The 22,883-nt window shown below is 38.8% G+C and overlaps 1 protein-coding gene across 1 annotated transcript in view; it reads right to left on the minus strand.

The window, feature by feature from the left end:
* Positions 1-22,883, minus strand: part of DGKE (diacylglycerol kinase, epsilon 64kDa) — a 44,450-nt gene that overhangs the window by 20,060 nt on the left and 1,507 nt on the right. Inside the window, exons 2-7 of the mRNA XM_006833644.1 lie at positions 15,742-15,901; positions 13,541-13,660; positions 6,663-6,806; positions 6,220-6,377; positions 5,847-5,898; positions 1,062-1,175 (exon numbers count right to left, since the gene is read on the minus strand). Coding sequence (XP_006833707.1) covers positions 1,062-1,175; positions 5,847-5,898; positions 6,220-6,377; positions 6,663-6,806; positions 13,541-13,660; positions 15,742-15,901 — 748 coding nt within the window. The remainder of the gene's footprint in view (positions 1-1,061; positions 1,176-5,846; positions 5,899-6,219; positions 6,378-6,662; positions 6,807-13,540; positions 13,661-15,741; positions 15,902-22,883) is intronic.

Below are 22,883 nucleotides of genomic sequence, written 5' to 3' on the forward strand. Positions count from 1 at the left end.
ACTGAGTCTTTGGGGTTTTCTACGTATAGGATCATATCGTCTGCAAATAGGGAGAGTTTTACTTCCTCTTTGCCAATTTGGATGCCTTTAAAAATTAATCATTTTTAAGTTTACCGTTTACTCTCTTATGCTACACTAATGGTTTAGAAGTCCAGGTGAGCAGTGGATGAAACGCTGTTAATCATCCCTCTCCTTTAGAAAGTAACAATAAAGGCCACTCTTTTTAGCTGTTTGGGAGGAACATGGAACAGTGGGGGTTCATGTCCAAAGGATGATTTCCCCCAGTTTATTTATCTAAAAAGCTGCATTATAAAATATAAATAACGAATATGCTAAAATGAGAAAATTCCACCTTTTCCTAACACTTGAGGTTTCCTAACAGAAGTAATGCAGATAAATCTAGCAAACATTTTACAACCCGTTTGGATACAGGAAAGTGGACCGAAACATTGAGATTTTGAACTAGTTACCCAGCATACAAACACCAGTACTTCTTCCCTTAGTAACTATATTGCTAGAAAGGAACTACTGGCAAATTTGAAGTATTTGTAAAACAGGACTATAAATAAAATTATTTTGCATTTATTTTTCACATTATACTACTCAATTACCAAAAGTCATTCCAAAAATTCCAAAGCAAAACAAAGGAATCCAAATAAGAGATGACCTTAGTCAAAGGTCATTGTAAACAAACTGCCTTTTTTCTTACCTCATCTGTCTTTTCAAGTCGTTCAAAGCTAATGGAAGTGATTTTTACATTCATGTTTTCACCAAAAGTGTATTTTTCCCTCCAGTTTTTAGTATTCCATTTACTTGTTTCTAAGCAAAGTCAGATGTAAACTTTCCAACTTTGAAAAACTTTTGTCACAGCTGTAATTTATCTTAATAAAATACATTTAAGGATCTATTTTGATAGTCTTATGACAAAACTGAGTAGGGAAATGGTTCCATGAATTAGTTCCATTTGAATATACTTGAAAGAGTGCTAAAAAAAAAAATTAACTAGTGATTGTTACTGTACCTTCGGTGATAAGCAGGGAATGTTATTTTATCCAACACACCTTATTAAGAATTCTGCTAGAAAACAGAGATGGTGCCTTCTCACGATGAGCATGAAAATTGAGGGCCATGAGAGCATCAGGTCCAACAGAAAAATAGTTGTTCATTGTGAACTCCTGTGAAGAGAGAGGCTGAATAAGAAGCGTGGCTTCCGTCCAGGGCTACGCCATCTATCAACAGGCACACCTATGCTCTTTAGGAAAAGGGAATATTTCTGCATTCATTTTCCACATAAGGCTGTCTTACGCCATCCTGGTATGGTGCTGTAGGATAAACACTACTGCAAGCTTGGTTTGAACCACAAAGTCTGCAGTTCCAATTCACTAGCTGCTCCTTGGAAACCCTACACAGGGTTGTGATGAGTAGAGACTGACTCTAAGGGCACTGAACAACAATGTTAACAAAAAGTGAAAATTGCCAGAAATCAAGTTCTGATAGTTCCAATAACTATACAATTTCAATTTGCATTTCCATTTAATACTGCGAGACCTCATAGCTGATCATCTAGGATGACTTGACTCTAAGATTGTAAATGTCAGGCAGCCAGGCTTCCCATTCCCGTGTTCCCATTCCATTCACTTTTCACCTTCACTGAACCATTAGACTCTCAGTTTCTATCTGTTTGAACCCAGGCTACTGTTCATTGCTACTCTGAAACTGAGCAGATGAAAAGAGCCAGTGACTTAACATAGCCCACAAACACAATGTTCTGTAGACTACTTTGGTAAGTAGCAACTGGGGTCTTAAGAGCTTGTGAGCAGTCATCTAAGGTGCAACTATTGATCTTTCCCTGTTAAGAAGAAACAAGTGTGACACATGGAAACAATTAGTCCTATGGATTAACAGACCATTCAGGCTTAATTCTCCTTGACCCTGAGGCCAGAATAACTGCATGGTGTCTGGCTATTACTACCAACTGCTCTGAAAAGGAAACCCATTAGAAGGTTCTGGATAGTGGGGAAAAAAATATGGAACAAAACTCAAAATCATAAAAATGACCAGGCTTACTGGTTGGCTAAGGACTGGTGGAATCCTTATGACTATGGCCCTTGACCACCCTTCAAGGTCTAGAATGAACTTAGCCCACCGGGCTCAACTGTCAGCCAAACAATAGAGAGGTCTATAAGGGAACGGTAAGGACCTCTGGTAGATAGTGGTTATGAATCAGGCTGCTAACCTCAGGGTCAGCAGTTTGAAACTACCAGCTGTTCTGCAGGAGGGAGAAAGATGAGACTTTCTGCTCCCATAAATATTTACAGCCTCAGAAACCCTGTGCAGAGTCATTATAAATAAGTCAGAGCCGACTCCATGGCACATAACAACAACATAAGGCAACGGCAACACTAGTGAGGGAGGTATGCACGCCTTATATTAATCAATCATTTGAGATCCAAGGGGCAGCATTCAGCCAAGGACAAAGTTCAGAAGAGTTAGGAAAGGAGGAGGACTGGAAACAGGAAACCCAGGGAGGAAGTGGGCTATGGCGCTACACTGAGATCAAACAAATGTGTATGAATTACTCAATGGGAAACTGATGACCTGCTCTATAAAACTCCACCCAATTCATAATGACAAGTTAAAAAAAGGGCCAATGAATGAAGCTTCACTGGGTCCTGTTGATAGCTAGCTTGGTATTCCAGAGTCCAGAATCTCTCCAGTTTCAACGTTCCAGAGCAAACTTCCACTCTTTGGCCTGAGACTGGGGGGGAGTAAGAGGGATGGTAGCCTAGAGGTTAAGGCTTCCTTATGAACTGTTTCTGTTTCACCCCACCCTACATCCTGCCTTCAGAGTTATTTGGTGCTGGTAATTTCTAGCCTTCTCAAGGGTTCTAACAACATAAACTGGTTTCTATCACCCTTTTCTGCACTGTAGGGTCTTACAGTGTTTCAGCTTGCTTTAATATGCTGTCACAGTTATAAGCAAACAGGTTGGCCTCTCTAGTCACTATTGTTTCTTTGTTTCTAACAGTTTATGCTTTAAAAAAAACCCCAGCATGTCTGAGGGATGAGTGAGGAGTAGAGATAAATGTATATTTTCAGCGTTCCCCTAGTGTGCTTTTCTCAGATTTTTAGCTATTTATCACTTACTTTCTCTAATTCTGCCTTCTCAGAAACCATTTCCTCCTTATTCTGTCATGAAACCCTCAGTTTCCTTTAGTGGCTCCTCTGCCTGACCATGCTCTTATCCCCTCTCTAGGCATTCTCTCAGTGCAGCCTCAGAACTTAAGCCATCATCTATAGTAAGAAAACTCAACCAACTGTTGATTCCTGAGTTTATCAACAAGCCAAAATTTCCAGCTTATTGAATGCTGCACTGCCTCAAAGTTGACATGTCCGAAATCTTCTCTTCGTAAACAAATCTGAAACTCTCCTTTTTTATCTTACTATCCGAGAAGCTGGGTTATACAAAGAAAAATGTGGCATCAGGATTGGAGGAAGACTCATTAACAACCTGCGATATGCAGATGATACAACCTTGCTTGCTGAAAATGGGAAGAGGGTTTAACATACTTACTGATGAAGATGAAAGAGCACAGCCTTTGCTATAGATTGCATATCAATCTTAGAAAACAAAAATCCTCACCACTGGACCAATAAACAACATTCTTATCAATGGAAAAAAGATAGAAGTTGTCAAAAGACTTCACTTTTTGTTGCGGACCGTGTAAGACTGGTCAGAGGTTCGAGGCCCTATAGGCCCAAGTGTAACAAATGAGGCCACTGGCAGTTAATGGCAAATTGCTTTTATCTTAATATTCAGTTACATGTATTAAATTAATACAAGGAGCCTTTGATAATCCACAGATAAATGTGATATTTTCCTAAAGCCGAGACTAAAAGTTGCAAGGTCAAGCCTTTCTCCAAAAGGATTAACTAAAAATATCTTAGCTACTTCTCGGTTCTTTGTTCTATAGACAAAGAACCCATCCTCCCTAATCCTTTTCCAGGTGCAGCCCATTCACCTGGGCGTCTGGAGACCTCCTGAAAACCTGGCTCAGGAAGTCAAAACAGCGGGACTCCACCCAAGCTTGTGTCCTTACCTTTCACCTTCCCCCAACTGACCTCAGGGGCTAGAGATATGTTAATTGAGCCTGAGAAACCAAGTTGTGGGCCTGGGATTCGAACCAGCGAAGTACGATGTAAAGTTACCTGAATGTCTGGAAAAGTACTGATGTTAGCTGTATCCTGTTTTGGTCCCTCCCAGCTTGGTGTGAAGCTCCTCCCCTAAATAAAACAGAGGCCCGGGCCTCCCCAGGTGTGCATTATGGGTTGGAAGGCGTGCAGTAAAGATTGCAGGGCAGTGAGTTGCTGCCTGCAGAGGCCATGATGCCTGTAGTCCCAAGCCTGCCCACCAGTGATGTATCCACCCTGGCTTTGGGGTGCCTCATTGTCTCCCTTCTTCTGTTTGTCTGTGTATTCTTTCGCTATCCCTATCGCCGCTGGATCTCCCCTCCTCATGAACCAAACACTCATGAACAACACAACTATGTCAAGGTCAGACCCCGACAACTTTTCTTTTATCAACCATCAATACTGATGAAAGCAGCAGTCAAGAAATCAAACGATGAATTGCATTAGGCAAATCTGCTGCACATGACCTTTTTAAAGTGTTGAACAGCAAAGATGTCAGCTTGAGGACTAAGGTGTGCCTGACCCAAGCCATGGTATTTTCAATAACCTCATATTACACATGCGAAAGCTGGACGGTGAATAAGGAAGATCGTAGAAGGATTGATGCTTTTGAGTTATGGTGTTGGAGGAGAATATTGAAAGTGCCATGGACTGCCAAAAGAACCAACAGATCTGTGTTGTAATAAGTGCAGCCAGAGTGCTCCTTGGAGACCAGGATGGCCAAACTTCATCTCTCATACTTTGGACATATTGTCAGGAAGGACCAGTTGCTGGAGAAAGATACAGTGGAGAGTCAGAGAAAAAGAGGAAGACCATCAGCGAGATGGATTGGCAAAGTGGCAGCATGAAGGGGATCAAGCGTGGCAACAATTGAGAGGTTGTCCCAGGACTGGACAGTGTTTCATTCTGTTGTGCATAAGGTCGCTATGAGTTGGTACCGAATCGATGGCACCTAACAACCACCACCATCTATCCAGTCATAAAAACTAGAAACCTGGTAAGATATGTTTTCTCTCTTCCCTTTAATAGTAATCTGTTCTTAAAACTTGGTCAATTCTAATTTTAAAATGTCTTTGAACGCCCGCATTCTACAATTCTACTTTTTTCTGCCCTTAACTATTGGCATGGCACTGTAGAATAAGCACTGGACTGCTAACCAAAACGTCAGTGGTTTACACCCACCAGTCGCTCCTTGGACACTCTGTATAGGGACACTATGAGTTGGAACCAACTCCTTGACACTTAACAAGTGATGTTCACATGACCAGCTGTTTCTGTGTTATTTGATAACCATGCTTTGTATTCTCTTATCTATTATTTCCTCTGGCTGAAAAGCCCTTTGTTTCATTCAGTTGGTCTAAATTCTATTTACCTTTAAGGACTATCTCACATGCTACTTCTGTTCCTGTGAAATGTGCCCAGTCTAATCTGCCAGGACAGAACTGAGCACATCTGCATCCTCTCATTGCACTTTGAGCAGTTCAGGGTGTGTTTAGCACACAAGGAACTACTTAGAGATAAGCACCATGGCTCTGGATCCCCACGCCTGCGCCCCCACCCCCCTCACACAATGCCATATCTTATACAGTGAAGACATTCAACGAATCAATGACTACTGCGGAAACTAGTCATGTCTAAAAGCACTTGCAACATACCTTGGATTTTCTTAAATTGTAGTATCCTTTATTTGTTACCTGAACTTTCCATCTAAAAAAACAAAAGTTAATAAAAATAAATGAGTATTTTTAAAATTTAAACAAAATATACTCTGGATGCCTTTTAGATGAGGATTTTCTCTTCAAATGGTATCTGAAACAATCTTAGTGAGCATGTACAATTTGGGGTATGTATTCAAATTTATGATTTATGACTTTGGCTTTTATGTATCAATAAGACAAAGGTCTCTCTATATAATTAATATAATGTTTTACATTTAAAGTACATATTATAACTACACAAATCTTCACTTTTAAACTAAACACTATCTCAAAGATCATGAAATCTACTTTTGGGGGAAGCATAACTTACCGATCTAGTTTAATTCCATCTGCTTCCATGACATTTCTTAGAACTTGTGCCACTGGGATTTCTCCAGCATAGCCTGTTCCCCAACCCAGTGTGTTAGAGAGATCGTTGCCTGTTCCCAGAGGCAAGACGGCCACTTGTGGAATGTATTTTTCTTGTCCCTGGAGTATGAAAGATGTATTTTAGTATTTTGTTTTTATTCTTTGTAATCTGAAGATATGCAAATATGAGTACTTATAAGATACACAAAGATCTGATGCAATTTAATGACTAAAGCAATAAAGATATAAAAGTGACAACTCTTCTCTTGTTTTCTTTCTCTAGTTTTGCTTAGTCATTAATTATATCATTCTTAGCTATTAGAAATTGACAATGTCATCTGCATGGTATAGTAGAAAGTACTTTTGGAAATGCGTCTATTATGAAGGCAAATTAGAGAATGATACCTTAATCTTCATTTCATCCACTGCATCCAGGACCCAGCCCACAGTCCCATCCCCTCCACAAACAAGTACTCGAGCGGAGTAATAGGGAAGAAGAGTACAAAGTTGGAGGGCTTTGATGGGGGGAGTTTTTGTGACATCAAAAACCTAGAAATGAAAGAAGAAAAAAATGTTTTTATTGAACATTTCATCTGGGAGGGTGACTTTCCTCTGGATGAGCACAGACAGGGTTGAACAATACTGTACTCTGGTCACTGTCGCTCCTGAGAGTTGTTAGCTTCTTTCCCCAGACAACTAAGTGTAGAAATACCAAGTCAGACCTACAGTCTCTCCATGCTACCACAAAGCGTCTTCCTTCCTGCTCACATGAAACCAGAATGTGCTCGCTCAGTACACCTCCAACCTGGGTTTGTTATTTCACACTGGCTTTTAAAGCCATCAGTACAATTTTCTGGAAAAGAATTTTATAACATGCATGAAATTACAGAAAAATGAAAGGACACTTGATAGTCAGAATTCTGTTAAATGGTTCTAGAAGTATTTCAGAAAATGAAAGTGCCCTGTGAACTCACTAAGGCATTACTTATAATAGTGCAATCTGGGAAACAATCTCAAACCCCAAAGCAGTTGACTTGAGATAGAAAATTATGATACATCCACACAATTAAGTATTTTAGTTTTCAAATATGCAATTACAAGGATTATGTTGCAGCATGGAAAAATGTTTATACCATTAGGTAAAAACAAAACAAAAACAAAATGCAAATTGCTCTTTAGATTACTGAGAGTCCAATGTCAGAACATGAATGCAGAGACAATGATGAAAAGAAAGGAAATGAAAACCAATGTTGCAGCATTTGTGTGGGGGAAAATGGTATTTTTCTTTTTAATCATTTTCAAAATTTCTTTAAGCTGTACAACACTGAAGTGCAAAAAAATGCAAACTGAAAGAAAAAAGCTACTGCATTTCAGATCACTGCACAATAGGTTGTTTGGCTTTTCAAAGTACATGTTGATAGCATGCAAACTTAATGTCCATGGCATGATACTTAAAAAAAAAAAAAAAAGGTTGTTAAATAGAATTTTAAAAACCTAAACCCAATGTTTTATTGTGCTCTAAGGTGAAGGTTTACGTGGCAAGTGCCTTTTCCCATCACTAGATGAAGTGCTATATGACACTGGCTGCAATCCCCATAACGTGTCAGCCCTCTCTCTCCCCACTGCCTCCTGGGGCTCGCCACTGCCATTCGTTGGCTTCTCATCTTTGGTTTCTGACGAAGTTGTCCTTTTGCTCTGGTACAGTTGATGGTTTCCAGGAACACATTCTTCATGGGTGTTCTTGTCTGATTCATACTCGCATTTATTATTTGGTAAAAGGTGGTCTCTGCGAGTGTCTTCAGTTTCAAGTTAGGATTCCTAAGGGGTTCTTCCAGTCTCACCCAGACCAGTAAGTCAGGTCTTTTTTATTGTTTTGAATTTTGTTCATTTTTTTATCCACTCTAACCAGGATCTTCCATTATTGTCTTGATCAGAGTGGACAGTAATGGTAGCAAGGCACCATCGAGTTCTTCTGGTCTCAGGTTAAAGGAGGCTGTGGTTCATGTGAGGCATTAATCCTCGGGACTAAACTGCTTCTGTGAGTCTTTGTCTTTTGTTGCTTCTTAGATAGCTGCTTGCAAGCTTTATGAATTGTGCTTTGCCAACTGGCCTACATGTCCTCCAAGACAATGGAGTTCAGTGGTTCAGTTCCAATGCCTAAGTAGTTTCTCTAACTGTGCCCTTACTTGCTCTGTTATATATGTGAGTATAAATGCAGCACTTACAAATATGTATGTAGAATTATCTACCACCATACCTATACGTCATGGGCTCTCAAACAACCTCGCTCACCTATTTAACATACACATTTACGGACAAACCTACTCAAATCTAGTGCCATCAAGAGATTGCATCTGTTATGGCGTTTACTGTTGTCATTTATCCTTTTGTACCTCTCAGTGTCTTCCTCTGTACACTGTGCACTTTCCCCATACTGTGTACTGCCTTTCCCTTCACCTAAATTTGCTCACCTACTCAGTGGTTCAAACCCACCAGTCACTCCTCAGAAACCCTATTCAGGGTTGAAACTGATCCAACAGCACTTAACAATAACTATAAAGTGAATTTTCCCTCCCTTTCCCAATCCTCCCTGGCAACCATCAATGAATGTTTCCTTATGTGTGTGAACCTATTGCTGACGATTTATAATTTGGAGCATATAATTGTCTTCATGTTTGCTGTATTTTAGCATGTTAACATCCTTCAAATTCATCCACTTTGTGAGCTATTTTGCAGATTCATCATTATTCTATATTGTTAAATAGTACTCCATTGCATTTGAACTATGGTGTTAGAACATTTAAATACCATGGACTGCCAGAAAAACAAACAAATCTGTATTGTTAGAAGTACAGCCAGAGTGCTCCTTAGAAGCCAGGATGGTCACACTTTGCCTCTCATACTTCTAACATCTTATTAGGAGGGACCAGTCCCTAGAGGGGGACATCATGCTTGGTCAAATGCAAAGTCAGAAAAAAGAGGAAATGAACTGACAGTGGCAGCAGCAATGGGTTCAAAATAATAATTATGAGGATAGCATAGGATCAAGCAGTGTTTAGTTCTGCTGTGCACAGAGGTACTACTAGTCTGAACCAACTTGACAGCACCTAATAGTAAGTATTCCACTGTGTGTATGTATGTACCACAGTTGATCCATTCATCATTGTTTCCATCATTGGCTGTTGTGAGAAAAGATGTGATGAACACGGGTGTGCATGGCTATCCATGTCACAGCTCTATTTCCCTAGGATACATACCTGAGAATGGGATGGCTAGCTCATATGGCATTTTTATTTTTGGCCTATGACTTTTCTTCATAGTGGTTATGCCATTTTATAGTTCTACCAGCTGTGTCCAAGAGTTCTAATTTCCCCAGCATTTGTTGTTCTTTTTGATCAGTACCATCATTACTGGGGTGAGTAGTTTTGATCTGTATCTCTCTAATGGATTCCTATAGAGAGAGTCCTGGTGTGTTGCTGTGGGTTAATGCGTGGGACTGCAAAGTCGACTTGAGTTGCAAGGTCAATGGTTCAAGCTTACCAGATGCTCCTCAAAAACCCTATACAGGGTCACTATGGGTCAAAGACGACTTGACAGCACTTCACAACAACAACAGACTCCTGGTGTGGTGCTGTAGGATAAGACCTGGAATGCTAACTGAAAGGTCAGTGATTCAAAGCCACCAGTCACTTCCTTGGAAACCTTATACGGGGCACTGTGAGTTTGAACGGACTCAATGGAACACAACAATGGCTAATAATCCTAAGTCTCTTTCCATGTGTTTGCTAGCTGCCTGAGTTCCTGTTGATGATGTGTCTGCTCATATCCTTTGCCAAGTATGAAACTGGATTGTCTTTCTATTGTTTAGTTTTCTACAAATCTTACAGATTAGACCCTTGTTGGATATGTCATAGCCAAAAATTCTTTTCTACTCTCTAAGTTCTCATTTTACTATCTTGGCAAAGTCTTTTCATGAGCATAAGTATACAATTTTTAATGAATCCCAGTTACCTAATTTATCTCCTACTGTTTCCTTTTTCTTATTTGTAAACTGAAGTATAATTTATATACCATAAAATTCTCCATTTAAAATATACAGTTCAATGACTTTCAGTAAACCTACTGAGTTGTGCAAGTACCACTATACGTCAGTTTAGCATATGTTCATCACCCCAAGATGATCCCCAGCTTCAGCTTCCCCATTTATATACTCTCCCAGTCTATATGTTTGCCTTTCTGGACATTCCACATAAACAAAATCATACACTATATGAACCCTTGTGTCTGGATGTTTTCACTTAGCATGTTTTTTTGACCTTCTTCTATGTCATGCAGGTTATCAGTACCTTGTTCCTTTTCATTTCTGAATGTTTTTGTTGTTGTTAAGTGCTATCGAGTTGGTTCCGATTCATAGCGACCATGGAGAGGGTTTCTGAGAACTGTTGTTGTTAGGTGCTACTGAGTTGGTTCCAACTCAGTGACCTTATGAACATCAGAACAAAACAGTGCCTGGTCCTGTGCCATCCTCACAATAATGTTGTTAAGCTTGAGATTACTGCTGCTACCACTGTGGCAATCCATGTTATTAGGGAGTCTTCCTCTTTTTTGCTGACCCTTCACTTTACCTAGCATGCTAACCATTTCTCCAGGGACCAGTCCTTCCTGATAACATGTCTGAAGTAAGACAGATGAAATCTGGTTATCCTGGCTTCTAAGAAGCATTCTGACTGTACTTCTAACACAGATTTGTCTGTTCTTACGGCAGTGTATGGTACTTTTAATATTCTTCTTCAACACAATTCAAATGCATCGATTCTTCCATGTTCTTCCTTATTCACTCTCCAACTTTCACATGTATATGAAGTCACTGAAAATACCAGGGCTTAGGTCAGGCACACCTTAGTACTCAAAGTGACATCTTTTAAGAGGTCTTGTGCAGCAGACTTGCCTAATGCAGTTAAGTCGTTTGATTAATTGACTGCTGCTTCCATGAATTTTGATAATGGATTCAAGCAAAATGAAATGTTTGGCAACTTCTATCTTTTCTCCATTAATATAGATGTTATTTGCTAGCCCAGTGGTGAGGATTTTTGTTTTCTTTACGTTGAGGTGCAACCCATACTGAAGGCTGTGGTCATTGATCTTCATCAGTCAGTGTTTTAAGTCCTCTTCACTTTCAGCTAGCAAGGTTGTATCTTCTGCATATTGCAGAAGTCTGCCTCCAATCCTGATGCCATGTTCTTCTTCATATAATCCAGTTTCTCAGATCATTTGCTCAGCATACTGACTGAAAAAGTATGGTTAAAGAATATAACCCCAGTACAAAACCTTTCTTAATTTAAAATCATTCAGTGTCCCCTTGTTCTGTTTGAATGATTGCCTCGCGGTCTATGTACAAGTTCCTTATGAGCATAATTAAACATGCCAGAATATTCATTCTCTGCAATGTTGTCCATAGCTTGTCATGACTCACACAGTCAAAAGACTTTGCACAGTCAATAAAGCACAGGTAAACATCTTTCTGCTATTCTCTGTTTTTATCCACGATCAATCTAACGTCAGTAATGATATCCCTTGATCCATGTCCTTGTTTGAATCTGACTTGAATCACTGGCATTTCCTTGTTAATGTATCGTTACAGCTGTTTTTTGAATTATCCGTAGCAAAATTTTACTTGTATAAGTGATTAATGATATTGTCTAATGATTTTTATATTCTCTTTGGAATGGGCACAAATACAGATCTCTTCCTATCAGTTGGCCAGGTAGCTGTCTTCCAACCTTCTTGGCACAGATGAGCAAGTGCCCCCAGTACTGCATCAGTTTGTTGAAAGATTTCAGTGTGTATTCTATCAATTCTCAGTGTTTTTTTCTTTGCTAATAATGCCTTCAGTGCCCTTTGGAGTTCTTCCTTTAATACCATTGGCTCTTGATCATATACTATCTTTTGAAATAGTTGAACATTGTCTGTTTTTAGTAGAGTGACTCCTTCCATCTTTTTTTAATGCTTTCTACATCATTCCATATTTTGCCCATAGAATCCTTCAGTATTTCAAATCGAGGCTTGAAGTTTTCCTTCAGATCTTTCAGTGTGAGAAATGCTGAGACTGTTCTTTCCTTCGGGTTTTTAACTCCAGGTCTTTGCAGACTTCATTACAATACGTGCTTTTGTCTTCTTGAGCTGATCTTTAAAGTTTCTATTCAACCCTTTTACCTCCTCATTTCTTCCATTTGCTTTAGCCTCTATACTGGTGACAAGTTTCAGAGTCTCTTCTGACTTCCATTTTTGTCTTTTCCTTCTTTCTTGTCTTTTTAAAGACCTTTTTGCTTTCTTCCTGTGTTGATGTTCCGTACATCATCCCACAACTCTTCCGGTATTCGATCATTAGTGTCTAATTCATCATATCTGTTCTTGAGATGGTCTTTAATTCAGGGGGGATACGTTCAAGGTCAAATTTTGGCTCACCTGGACTTGTTTTAATTTTCTTCAGCTTCAGACTAAATGTGCATATCAACAATTGATGTTCCATAGTCTGCCCCTGGCCTTGTTTTGGCTGATGACATGGAGCTTTTCAACCATCTCTTCACAGAGATATATTTAATTTTATTTCTGTGTATGCTGTCTGGTATGGTCTTTTATATCTATATAGTTGTCTTTTATGTTGTTTAAAAGAAGAAATGTTAAGTGCAGCTGAGTCAGTTTTAACTCATAGTGACCTAGTATAGGGTTTCCCAGGAGTGGTTGGTAAGTTTATGCTACGGATCTTGTGGTTCAAACACACCATGTGGTCCTGCACTTATCCTACAGCACCACACCAGAACTCCAGAGGAGAACAGTATTTCATTATTTGGATGTAACACTTTATGTTTATCCACTCACTAGCTGACAGGTGTGTGGCACTATAGGGTAAGTAGTAGACTGCTAACCACAAGATCGGAGGGGTTCAAATCCACCGGCCTCTCCTTGGAAATCCTGTATAGGGTTGCTATGACTTGGAACCAACTCGATGGCACTTAACAACAACGTGGTAAATTTATGGTTAACTGGTTTAAGAAACTGCCACATTGTTTTTCAAAGTGGTGCAACATATTACATTCCCATTAGGGAATGAGGGCTCCTTTTTCTCCACATCCTCAATTGCCTTAATCTTTTTCTAATTAATATTCTTTCTTAAAATTATGTGATTACAAATTTAAAATACTAACAACCAGAATATTTTAGGAAAAATAGAAAAGTAAATTTGAAAAGATTAATGAAGAAAGGAAGTTTTTGTCTTTAGTTACCTGGACTGGATTTAACAGGATCCTAAATTCTCCCAACAGCCCTTCTCCCATGTTAGTCCCACTTCGGGAATTGGCCAGGATGATTAGTGGGGCCCATTGCTTTCCAAGCTTCGAGGCTAGCTAGAAAAAGTAATGTGAAGTGAAAAGGGATTAGCATCTCAGAGATGGTTTTTTATTTCATAACGACAGTGCTGTAATATGCTGAAAGAATAGAATTGTATCAGTACAAACTAACAATCCAATTCTAGGACTGTCAAAGGACTTCAGAGGTGAATGAATACAATTCCCCACTTACTATATAATTGGTTTATACATTGAAGTCATCAGCATATGCTCCCAATACTCATGCAAAAGGAACCCACTAATAATGCAGCTCATTCTACTACTGTATAAATAAAAAAGTTTTCCTTACATTGAGTTGAAAAATCTGTCATTCAACCACTTTCATGTCCCAATTTTGCTTTCTGAAGCAACTAGAAATAATGTCATATGTTCTTCCATATAGTACCTGCTGCATGCTAACATCTAAGGCATTATCGGCATCATCTCTTATAATTCTTGTCTCCTCCAATGTACATTTCAAGTTCTGGCAACTGTTCATAGAATGGGATTGGTGCTATCTCATCTTCTAACTTAGGTGATCCTTTCTAGAAATATTCTTGTATGGATAGAGTTCTGGTGGCACAGTAAATGAGTGCTGGGTCATGCACTGAAAAAGATACGCAGTCTGCTTCCACAGGGATTACAGCCTTGAAAACCCTACGGAGTAGCTCTACCATGTCCAAAAGGGCTGCCATGAGTTGGAATACACTCAACTGCAATTGGTATTGTAGCGTGTTTTCTTCTGCTGTGTTGCGTGTTTTTTAAATGGGTTACTCACCAAACAACAAGCAGGTCTGTATGTAAGGTGAATAGTAACACTAAGGAGGTACACACTTCTTAGAATAATCAATCATTTGAGATCAAAAGGGCAGCATTTTCCCAAGGAGATGAACAAAAAAAGGGATATCTAAGAACCCAAATTTATAATTAGCCCAAAGTCACATGAAATTAATGTTTTTCAGAACCCAACTACTTCTTTCCTCTTTTCCTTTCTCTTTATGGATAAAAACAATAATGAAACTATCTCCTAGTTTTACTCATTGATTGTCATCTATTGAAACCTCAGGTTAAATTCAGGTACTTAAGGAGTTGTATATTTAAAAAAGATAATTAAAACAACATTAAAAACATTAAATCAAAAAAGTTAAATACCTTGTTTCTTTGCAAAGATAATGACAAAGATCACAAGATGCATAATCTTACCTTAATTTTAAAATAGTTCACCCTATTTTGGCATATTTAAGCAGTAAACAAATCTGCAAATTTTTATGATCTTTCCTTAAAAGCTACAGAAAGACTAGAAAAACACTTGCATTGATTTTCATACACATACATGCACACATACTACAAACCCTCAACAAATTTTACAGTTCAATGGTATTTGTGGGCAGGTCAGATGTACATTATAAACGTATCTACAAGCATCCTATGTAAAATTATAAATGAGAAATTCTTTTCACTGATAATAGCCATGATCAGATGTTCTCTAACTGGGCTGCTGATCAGAATCACCACAGAACCTTTGAAAAAAAAACAAACCCAAACAACAGAAGAGTCTTTAATTTAGTACCCTAGAGTTACTAAATTAAAATGAAGATGGAGGTGAGCTCAGGAATGTGTTTTTAATAAGCTCCCAAGTGACTCATATGTAGGCAGTGACTGGGAAACCATGACCCTAACATTTCCATTTTCCTTTAGATACAAAAAAACCCAACAGCCAAAATTTATGACACATCTCAACCAGCAGAGTAGGGCTTTATGGCTTGTTGTTATTAGGTGCCATTGTGTCAGTTCTAACTCACAGTGAACCCATACTGGTTTCTGAGAGCAGATGGTAGGTTTAAACTGCCAACCTTGAGGTTAGAAGTCCAGTGTTTATCCTACTGCACCACACAAAGACTCTAGGGCTTTAAGGCTTACATAATTGTATTTTATTTTCCTCCTGTGTCCTAACTTTCTATCTCTTTACTTTATTCCTGGTAATGATTCTTTTTTGTCAATCTCACACACACAGACACACACAGAGACATTTTCCTTACAAACTGACTTAAGTAACTTTTTAAGAACTCAATTATATAAGAAAAATAAATTCTCGTTACCACTTCATAATCTGTCTTTTTGTCTTTACGCATTTGATTGATGGAGGTTAAATAACTTGGTGGAATGATGATGTTTCTGAATTCTCCAAAATCACACTTTTCATTCTTTAAGCTATTTTTCATGCATTCATCATGTACTGTTTTCTGACACCAAATGCACCTGGGGGAAGGGAGAGGCAAGACAATTTCAATGCCAACTCATAATCTTAACAATTTCTTTTTTTAATTTTTAAACAGTACCTTTATCACTTTATCACTACTGAGCATAAAATCTGGCAAATAATACAGACCTGCATAATGAAAACAGAGCAATAAAGTTTGAAAGGACTCGGTAGTCTAATCTAACAGCAGGTCTTAAATTGTGGTGTAGGGACCGCAAGATCCTTTAGAAGGGGTCTTAAGTTTCACACTATTTTTACAATAATACTAACATGTTATTTCATCCTCATTCTTTTGATGAGCAAGTGCAATCAGTGAAATTTTCCAGAAATTACAGGATGTGTGATATTGAAACAGACTGAATGCAGAAGCAGAGTATGAGAACCTACAGTATTTCTCTTAGGTCAAAGAGATATGCAAAAACATAAAACAATGTCACTTTTCCCATGAAATGTTCTTTTATATTACAAAAACACATGATGTAATAAGCTTAGTGTTGTGCACAAATTAAATAACTATTTTTAACGTTTCTGTTTTAATTTATGGTATGGTAAATATTAACAGTCATGCTGTAGTTCTTGTTAAGTGTTTTGACTCACTGCTGACTCATAACAACCCTGGACAGGGTTTCCAAGGCTATAAATCTTTACAGAAGCAGAAAGCCTGAAGTTTCTCTTGTGGAGCAGCTTGGTAGGCTCGAATTGCTGACATTGTGGTTTGCAGTCCAGTGCTTATCCTACAAAGCCACCTCACTCCTATGAATAAATATATTCTCCATAAACAGAAGTGATCTAAACAATAATGTCATGCAGTATTTATTTGTGCTTTGGCTGAAACAGGTTTATGTAGCCTAATGTCCTTGCTGCTCGAATGCCCCTAAGGAGTTTTTTAGGGTTCAGTGTGAAAATCTTTTAACTTATAATACCTTCAAACACTTTGTTATTGTTGTTAAGTGCCTTGGAGTTGGTTCCAACTCACAGCAACCCTGTATAAGGATTCCAAGGAGCACTTGGTGGGTTTGAACTGCTGACCCTATGGTTCGAAGTCCAGTGCTTATCCTACAACCCCACACCAGGAGTCCAAACCAACCATATAAGCAAAACAAGTCAATATTTCTTATTGGCAATGAAAACAAGGATGATCTGGAGATCTGCATTTGCAATACGGTCAGAAAAGTCTTTAGGTTCTGCATTTGCCTTCCTGCTCGGAGGCATCTGTGTAACTGGAGGGGTGGTGTTGGTCAAGGGCTTGGGTTCCTATGAACAATCTGCTAAGTCTGGAATCCACTCTGAGCTCAAGCCTACCTGACTGTAGACAGAAGCAGGCGAACAGGAAAAGGGACCGGGAAGGGGGTGGGGTGGGGGGATAAGGACACTCTTTCACCCAAGGTCAACTTTCTGTTGCCTTTCTATTTTAAGATTGTTTTTTCCTGTCGGGCACTCAGATCTGTGAAGCAGTCACTGCTGTTTAATTGCTCTACCATTTACTCTTATTTGGTTGCTGTTGCGGCTGAGAACACACACAGCAAAACATACACCAATTCAACAGTTTCTACAGGTACAATTCAGCAATGCTGGGGACACTCTTCGAGTTGAACAACCGTTCCCACCCTAATAACATAAACTCACTGTCCCCTAAGGTTCCTGTCTAATCTTTTGCACTGCTGTTGTCTATTGATCCCATTAAGTTCTAAAAAGTCTGTAGTGCTCAAGGCAGACCTTTGTTACCAGTTAAGCTAAACAGTAGTTTGGCTCCACCATTCACTTTAAAATAGTCTATTTCCTTGAAAACAATGTGAAAAACAAAAATACCCACTGAGTTATTTCATAATGGCTTTTTCTAGGACGAAAAGGGGCAGGAAGAGGAATCATTTACTTTTTTACTTTATATTCTTTTGCACTGCTTCAGTTTCTGAAAATTAAAATATATTCATGAAACACTACTATACGTTTAAAAAAGCTGTATTTTAAATAAAGTGAATGCCAGGAGATACTTGAGAATTTAGAAAATACAAAAAGACATACAGGAAAATTATTGTTGTTAAGCGTTGTCAAGTCAGTTCCGACTCATAGTGACCCTGTATGGAGTTTCTGAAGAGCAGCTGGTAAGCTTGAACCACTGACCTTGTGGTTGAAACTGACCTTGAAGTCCAGGCAGCACCACATCCAGACATAATTACTCTTAAACTTAATGAGAGGAATTCAGAAAGTTTGTGGAAACATCCCATTACCTTTGAATTTCATTTTCCCATAAACTTTTCCCCTGGTATACTTACAGTCAGTTTTTTTTAGTGCATGCATATATTATTTTTCAAAAGATAAGAAATGATGTCTACCCATCTGGACACTACTGTTCTTCCCACATTATATCAAGACTCTTTCCCCTTGCCATTAAACATTTTTAAAAATGCATGGTTTGTAGAGAATGTGTATTATCTCATCTGTCTATGCTTTAACCTTCCAATAAAACTTCTTAAAAATTACATTTAGATTGTTTCCTGTTTTACAAGGATAAGTAATATGATGAGATTATTTCCTTGGAATCTTAGTAGTTACTGAGTTTAAAGACATGCATTTTCCTAACATTCCAGACAAGCCTGCCTAGTCTGCGCCCCACACTTGCCAATGCTGCTCACCAGCATTTATACAGTTTTCCTTGATAATCTGATAGGCATATAAAGGTAACCTGTTAGATTCTGAAAGTCTTTGATTACTAGGTGAAGTTGAATACTTTTCCACTTTTCTTGTGAATCCATTCATCTCTTACATTCCTCTTCAACTAAATTTTAGTAATTGTATGCGGTTTTATTTATCTGAGATCTTCAACCTCTTCAACTGTCCTTTGTCTTGTAAACTTTTTCAGTTTTCTTTGAAGTTTACTTTTTAGTGTACTTAAATTTTTTTTTTTTTAAAAGTACACAGTTCACTTTGTGGTTTACTTTAAATGCTTTAAAGTCCTTTACCATTTCCAAATTAGAGAATAATTTGCCTATAGTAATTCCCTACACCCCCCACATTCAGTTATTTATATTTACATCCTTAATTCACTGTTTCTTAACCTTCAGGTGGGGTTACACATGCCTTTGAGAATCTCATCAACGTGCCAAGCTTCTCAGAAGTTTATCTATCCACCAGGTTAAGAACTACTATACTAATCCATCAGGAATCTTGTGGTATATAGTGTGAGATGAAGACTTAACCCCTCCACCACCAAAGAGCAAACAATGTGTTTTGTTCCTACTAATTTGTGACATTACATTTATCATTTAACTAAATCTTCATAAATTTCAGAAAAAGATTCTGTTAATCAAGATGACAGTTGTCATCAGACTTTGCACTGTGAAGGTAAAGCCAAAACACTTATTAATTAAACTTTTCCTTAGAAATATCATATTCAAAATTGAGACCTTTTCTCTTTACCTATTTTGTTGTTAGTATTTAAATAGATCTAGAATTCAAACCTGAAGGGGAAAATAAAGATTAATAATGTCTTGACATTTTAGTTTCAACAATCATGTTACTATTATCTTTTCTTTTTCCTTCATCTTATTTTGAAAAATTTCAAACCTACAGAGGAGTCGAAAGAATAGTAAAATGAACACCCTGGATCAACCCTTCACTCTATTTCCTAATGAACATTTTCTTCCACACTTGCTTTTTCTTGATATGAACTCTATTCTGCTGTATTATTTGAAAGTAAATTGCACACACCATGACACTTCACCATTCATATTGCTGCAAGTACCTCCTTACTTTTTATTTTACACAGGGAACACTGATATGCCCACCACCTACATTCTATCATCAGCATCTACCTGTCACTGCTTTACCACATTTACACCCATCTACTCGGAGTTCTGGTGTGACGCTGCAGGTTAATGCGCTGGACTGCAAGGTCCATTTGAATGGCAAGGTCAGTGGCTCAAGCTTACCAGCCACTCCTTGGAAACCCTATACAGGGTCACTATGGGGGGGAACTGACTCGACGGCACATAACAACAATCCATATACTCATCCAATAATACACCTTACTTTTGTGCATTTCTAAGTAAACTGCAGACAACCCTGGGTGGCAAGAGATGGTTGGGACCAAATTTACTGACCTCAAAGGTTGGTGGTTCGAACCTACCAAGTGGTGCTGCAGAAGAAAGGCCTGGTGATCTGCTTCGGAAAGATTATAGCCAAGAGAAACCTATGGAGCACTTTTACTCTGTAATAGATGGAGTTGCCAAGAGTTGGAATGGTGTAATAACTATCAGTGTATGCTTTAAAATCAGTTACTACTGTCTTGAGTGTTAACTTGTTCTCCAAATACTCTTCATAGTTTACTTATAATCTCTGATTTCCGTGAGAATGGCAAACAACTATGGAAGGAGTCTTCCCCAGAGCTGGATAAAATCCAAAGAGGGACAGCTTGGCCGGTGTTTCAAAGGTTCCAAATAGCTATTTATTTTGTTCTTCCAAAATATCTCACTCCTACAGAAGGTCACAGCAGACTGTCATCCTGCATAAAATGACTGGCTAATCTCAATCAGGAGTCCTGGTGTGGTGCTGTGGGTTAATGCGCTAGACTGCAAGTCACTTTGAACTGCAAGGTTGGTGGTTCAAGCTCACCAGTCGCTCCTTGGAAACCCTCTGAAGGGTCGCTATGGGTGGAAACTGACTTGATGGCATTTAACAACAACAATCTCAATCAGCTCCGAACATTACAGAATATATGCAGCTTCAGGATGCTCTTCTCTTAAACACTTCCTAAATGACAGATGTGTGGTGCCCTAGGAACAGGCTGCTTCGGGATCTGTGAGAACACGATAATGAGGAAAAGCAGAGCTAGCATCACAAACACTCATTATGCTCAAAGGGGAGGACATAGAATTGAGGACAGAAAGGTTCATGTTTTAAAGAGGCAAGAAAGATGCAGAAACAGAACTGTGGTTTGCCAATGTTAGAATGACTGCGGGGCCTGTTAAGGTCCAGAATGCTGTTCCTGAGCCCAAATTTCTGATTCTATAAGTTTAAGGTAGGGCAAGGGTTGCCAGATAAGCTACAGTGTACTCAATTAATTTTGAATTTTAGGTAAAAATCAAGTCATTTTTCAGTATGTCTCCAACATGTCATGGGATACACTTAATAGTAAAAAATGATTTGCTGCTTCTCTGAAATTCAAATGTAATGGTATCCTCTATTTTTATTTGCTAAACCTGGTAACTCCAGAATCTGTATTTCTTTTACGTTTCCAAGTGATGCTGATGCTACTGCTACATCAGAGCATCATCAAGAATAAAAAATTGAGGGGTGAGTACAAAGTAAGGCAAGGACAGACCTCAGAGGAGTCTTTGTTGTTAAGTGCTGTTGAGTCAGTACAACTCAATGACTAGTGACACTGTATAGGGTCTCCAAGGAATGACTGATGAGTCTGAACCACCAGCCTGTGTTTCAAACTAACCTTGTGGTCCAGTGCTTTAACCTAGAGTGCCATCACACTTTTACTTCAGCGGTACCAAACACTAACCAAAAGGGGGCATGAGACAGAGGTAAGCCTTGAGAAAAGGGGCAGGAAGACAAACCCCGATGTTTTTAGGAACCAGTCTGGTGTCACTGCTGCATAAAGCTGAATGCAGGTGGAGGTTGATAGGACTTGGCAGAAAGGGGTTCAGAGAGCATCCTGACGTTCACATGATCCTAGCATGCCATGTGAAGCACTTGGGTATTTGCTCAGTAAGACCATCAGTGTTAAGGGATGGGAACAATTGGAAAGCTCAAAGCAAAGCAGAAAGTGGGGCAGAATTATGTTTTTTGGAAAGATCATATGGGTGGTGGATCAGAAACACTGTGATTATTTAAGGAGTATTTAAAATACAGTTAAGATATCTAAAAAATGCATTTTTATTCAATTCTGTACAGGTACAAAGAATGGAAAAAATATAAAGATATTCATATCTTCTTGCCAACTAAGCCCAACTCTCAAAGACTAAAGCTTACCTACAGAAAGTCAGGAAATTTATTTTAAGGCATGAACCTATCTCTCAGGGACTACAGTGGCTCCACAGGGTAATCAATGAACCACAAAGGTCGGTGGTTTAAGCCCATCAGCCGCTCTGCAGGAGAAAGATGAGGCGTTCTGGCCCTGCAAAGACAGCTTCAGAAATCCTAGACAGTATTGTTATGAGTCAGCACTGACTCAGTGGCACACCACCACTACTACTACCTAGCTCTCACAGATGTCAAAAGAACAGTGTGAATTGTAAAATTGCAAAATAAAAATAATTACAAAATTTTAAATCTATTATTTTGCAATTTTATTATGTCTTTAAATCTCAGGTATAACTTTAATGAAATCAAGATTTACAAAACAGATGCTGACATAACAGTGCCCATGCTAATTAAAAAACATAACTTGCTATCTAGTGCCAGCTTCCTATTTCAGTACAGGGGCCCTCAGTACTTCTTCAAAAGCTCAGATGAAACCCCGTGACTATGAGGATGTCAAGACTTGAGGCTGAGGCAAGACTGGTGTTACAGTGTTCCTACTCTGGTCCTGGCGTTGAGAAATTTTGGAAGCTAGTCTAATTTTGGACTCCTGGTGTGGTGCTATAGGATCAGCACTGGACTACAAACCACAAAGTTGGTGGTTTGAGCCCACCAGCTGCTCCTTGGAAACCCTATACAGGGTTGCTGTGAATTGGAACCGACTTAACAGTATTTAACAATAACACAATTAACAGTTCATTCTCCTGAGACCCATTCAGTTTTAACTTTACCAGTTAAACGAGTTGCAATTGATGATTTCTACAAAGCAGTAACCTCTTCTACCAGTCCCTCTCAAGAACAAAAGACATCGTTACCTGCTTCCAGACAATATGTTATAACATACACGTGTTGCTCAGTGTGCACACAAAGCCATTTAAAATATTCTTGGTTCAATCAAGGTTACCAATACCATGTCCCTTATCTAACATGCTTCAAGTCCTGAAAGGTCCTCTG

The sequence above is a fragment of the Chrysochloris asiatica genome, unplaced genomic scaffold (assembly GCF_000296735.1).
Source record: "Chrysochloris asiatica unplaced genomic scaffold, ChrAsi1.0 scaffold00007, whole genome shotgun sequence".
Classification (NCBI taxonomy): Eukaryota; Metazoa; Chordata; class Mammalia; order Afrosoricida; family Chrysochloridae; genus Chrysochloris; species Chrysochloris asiatica.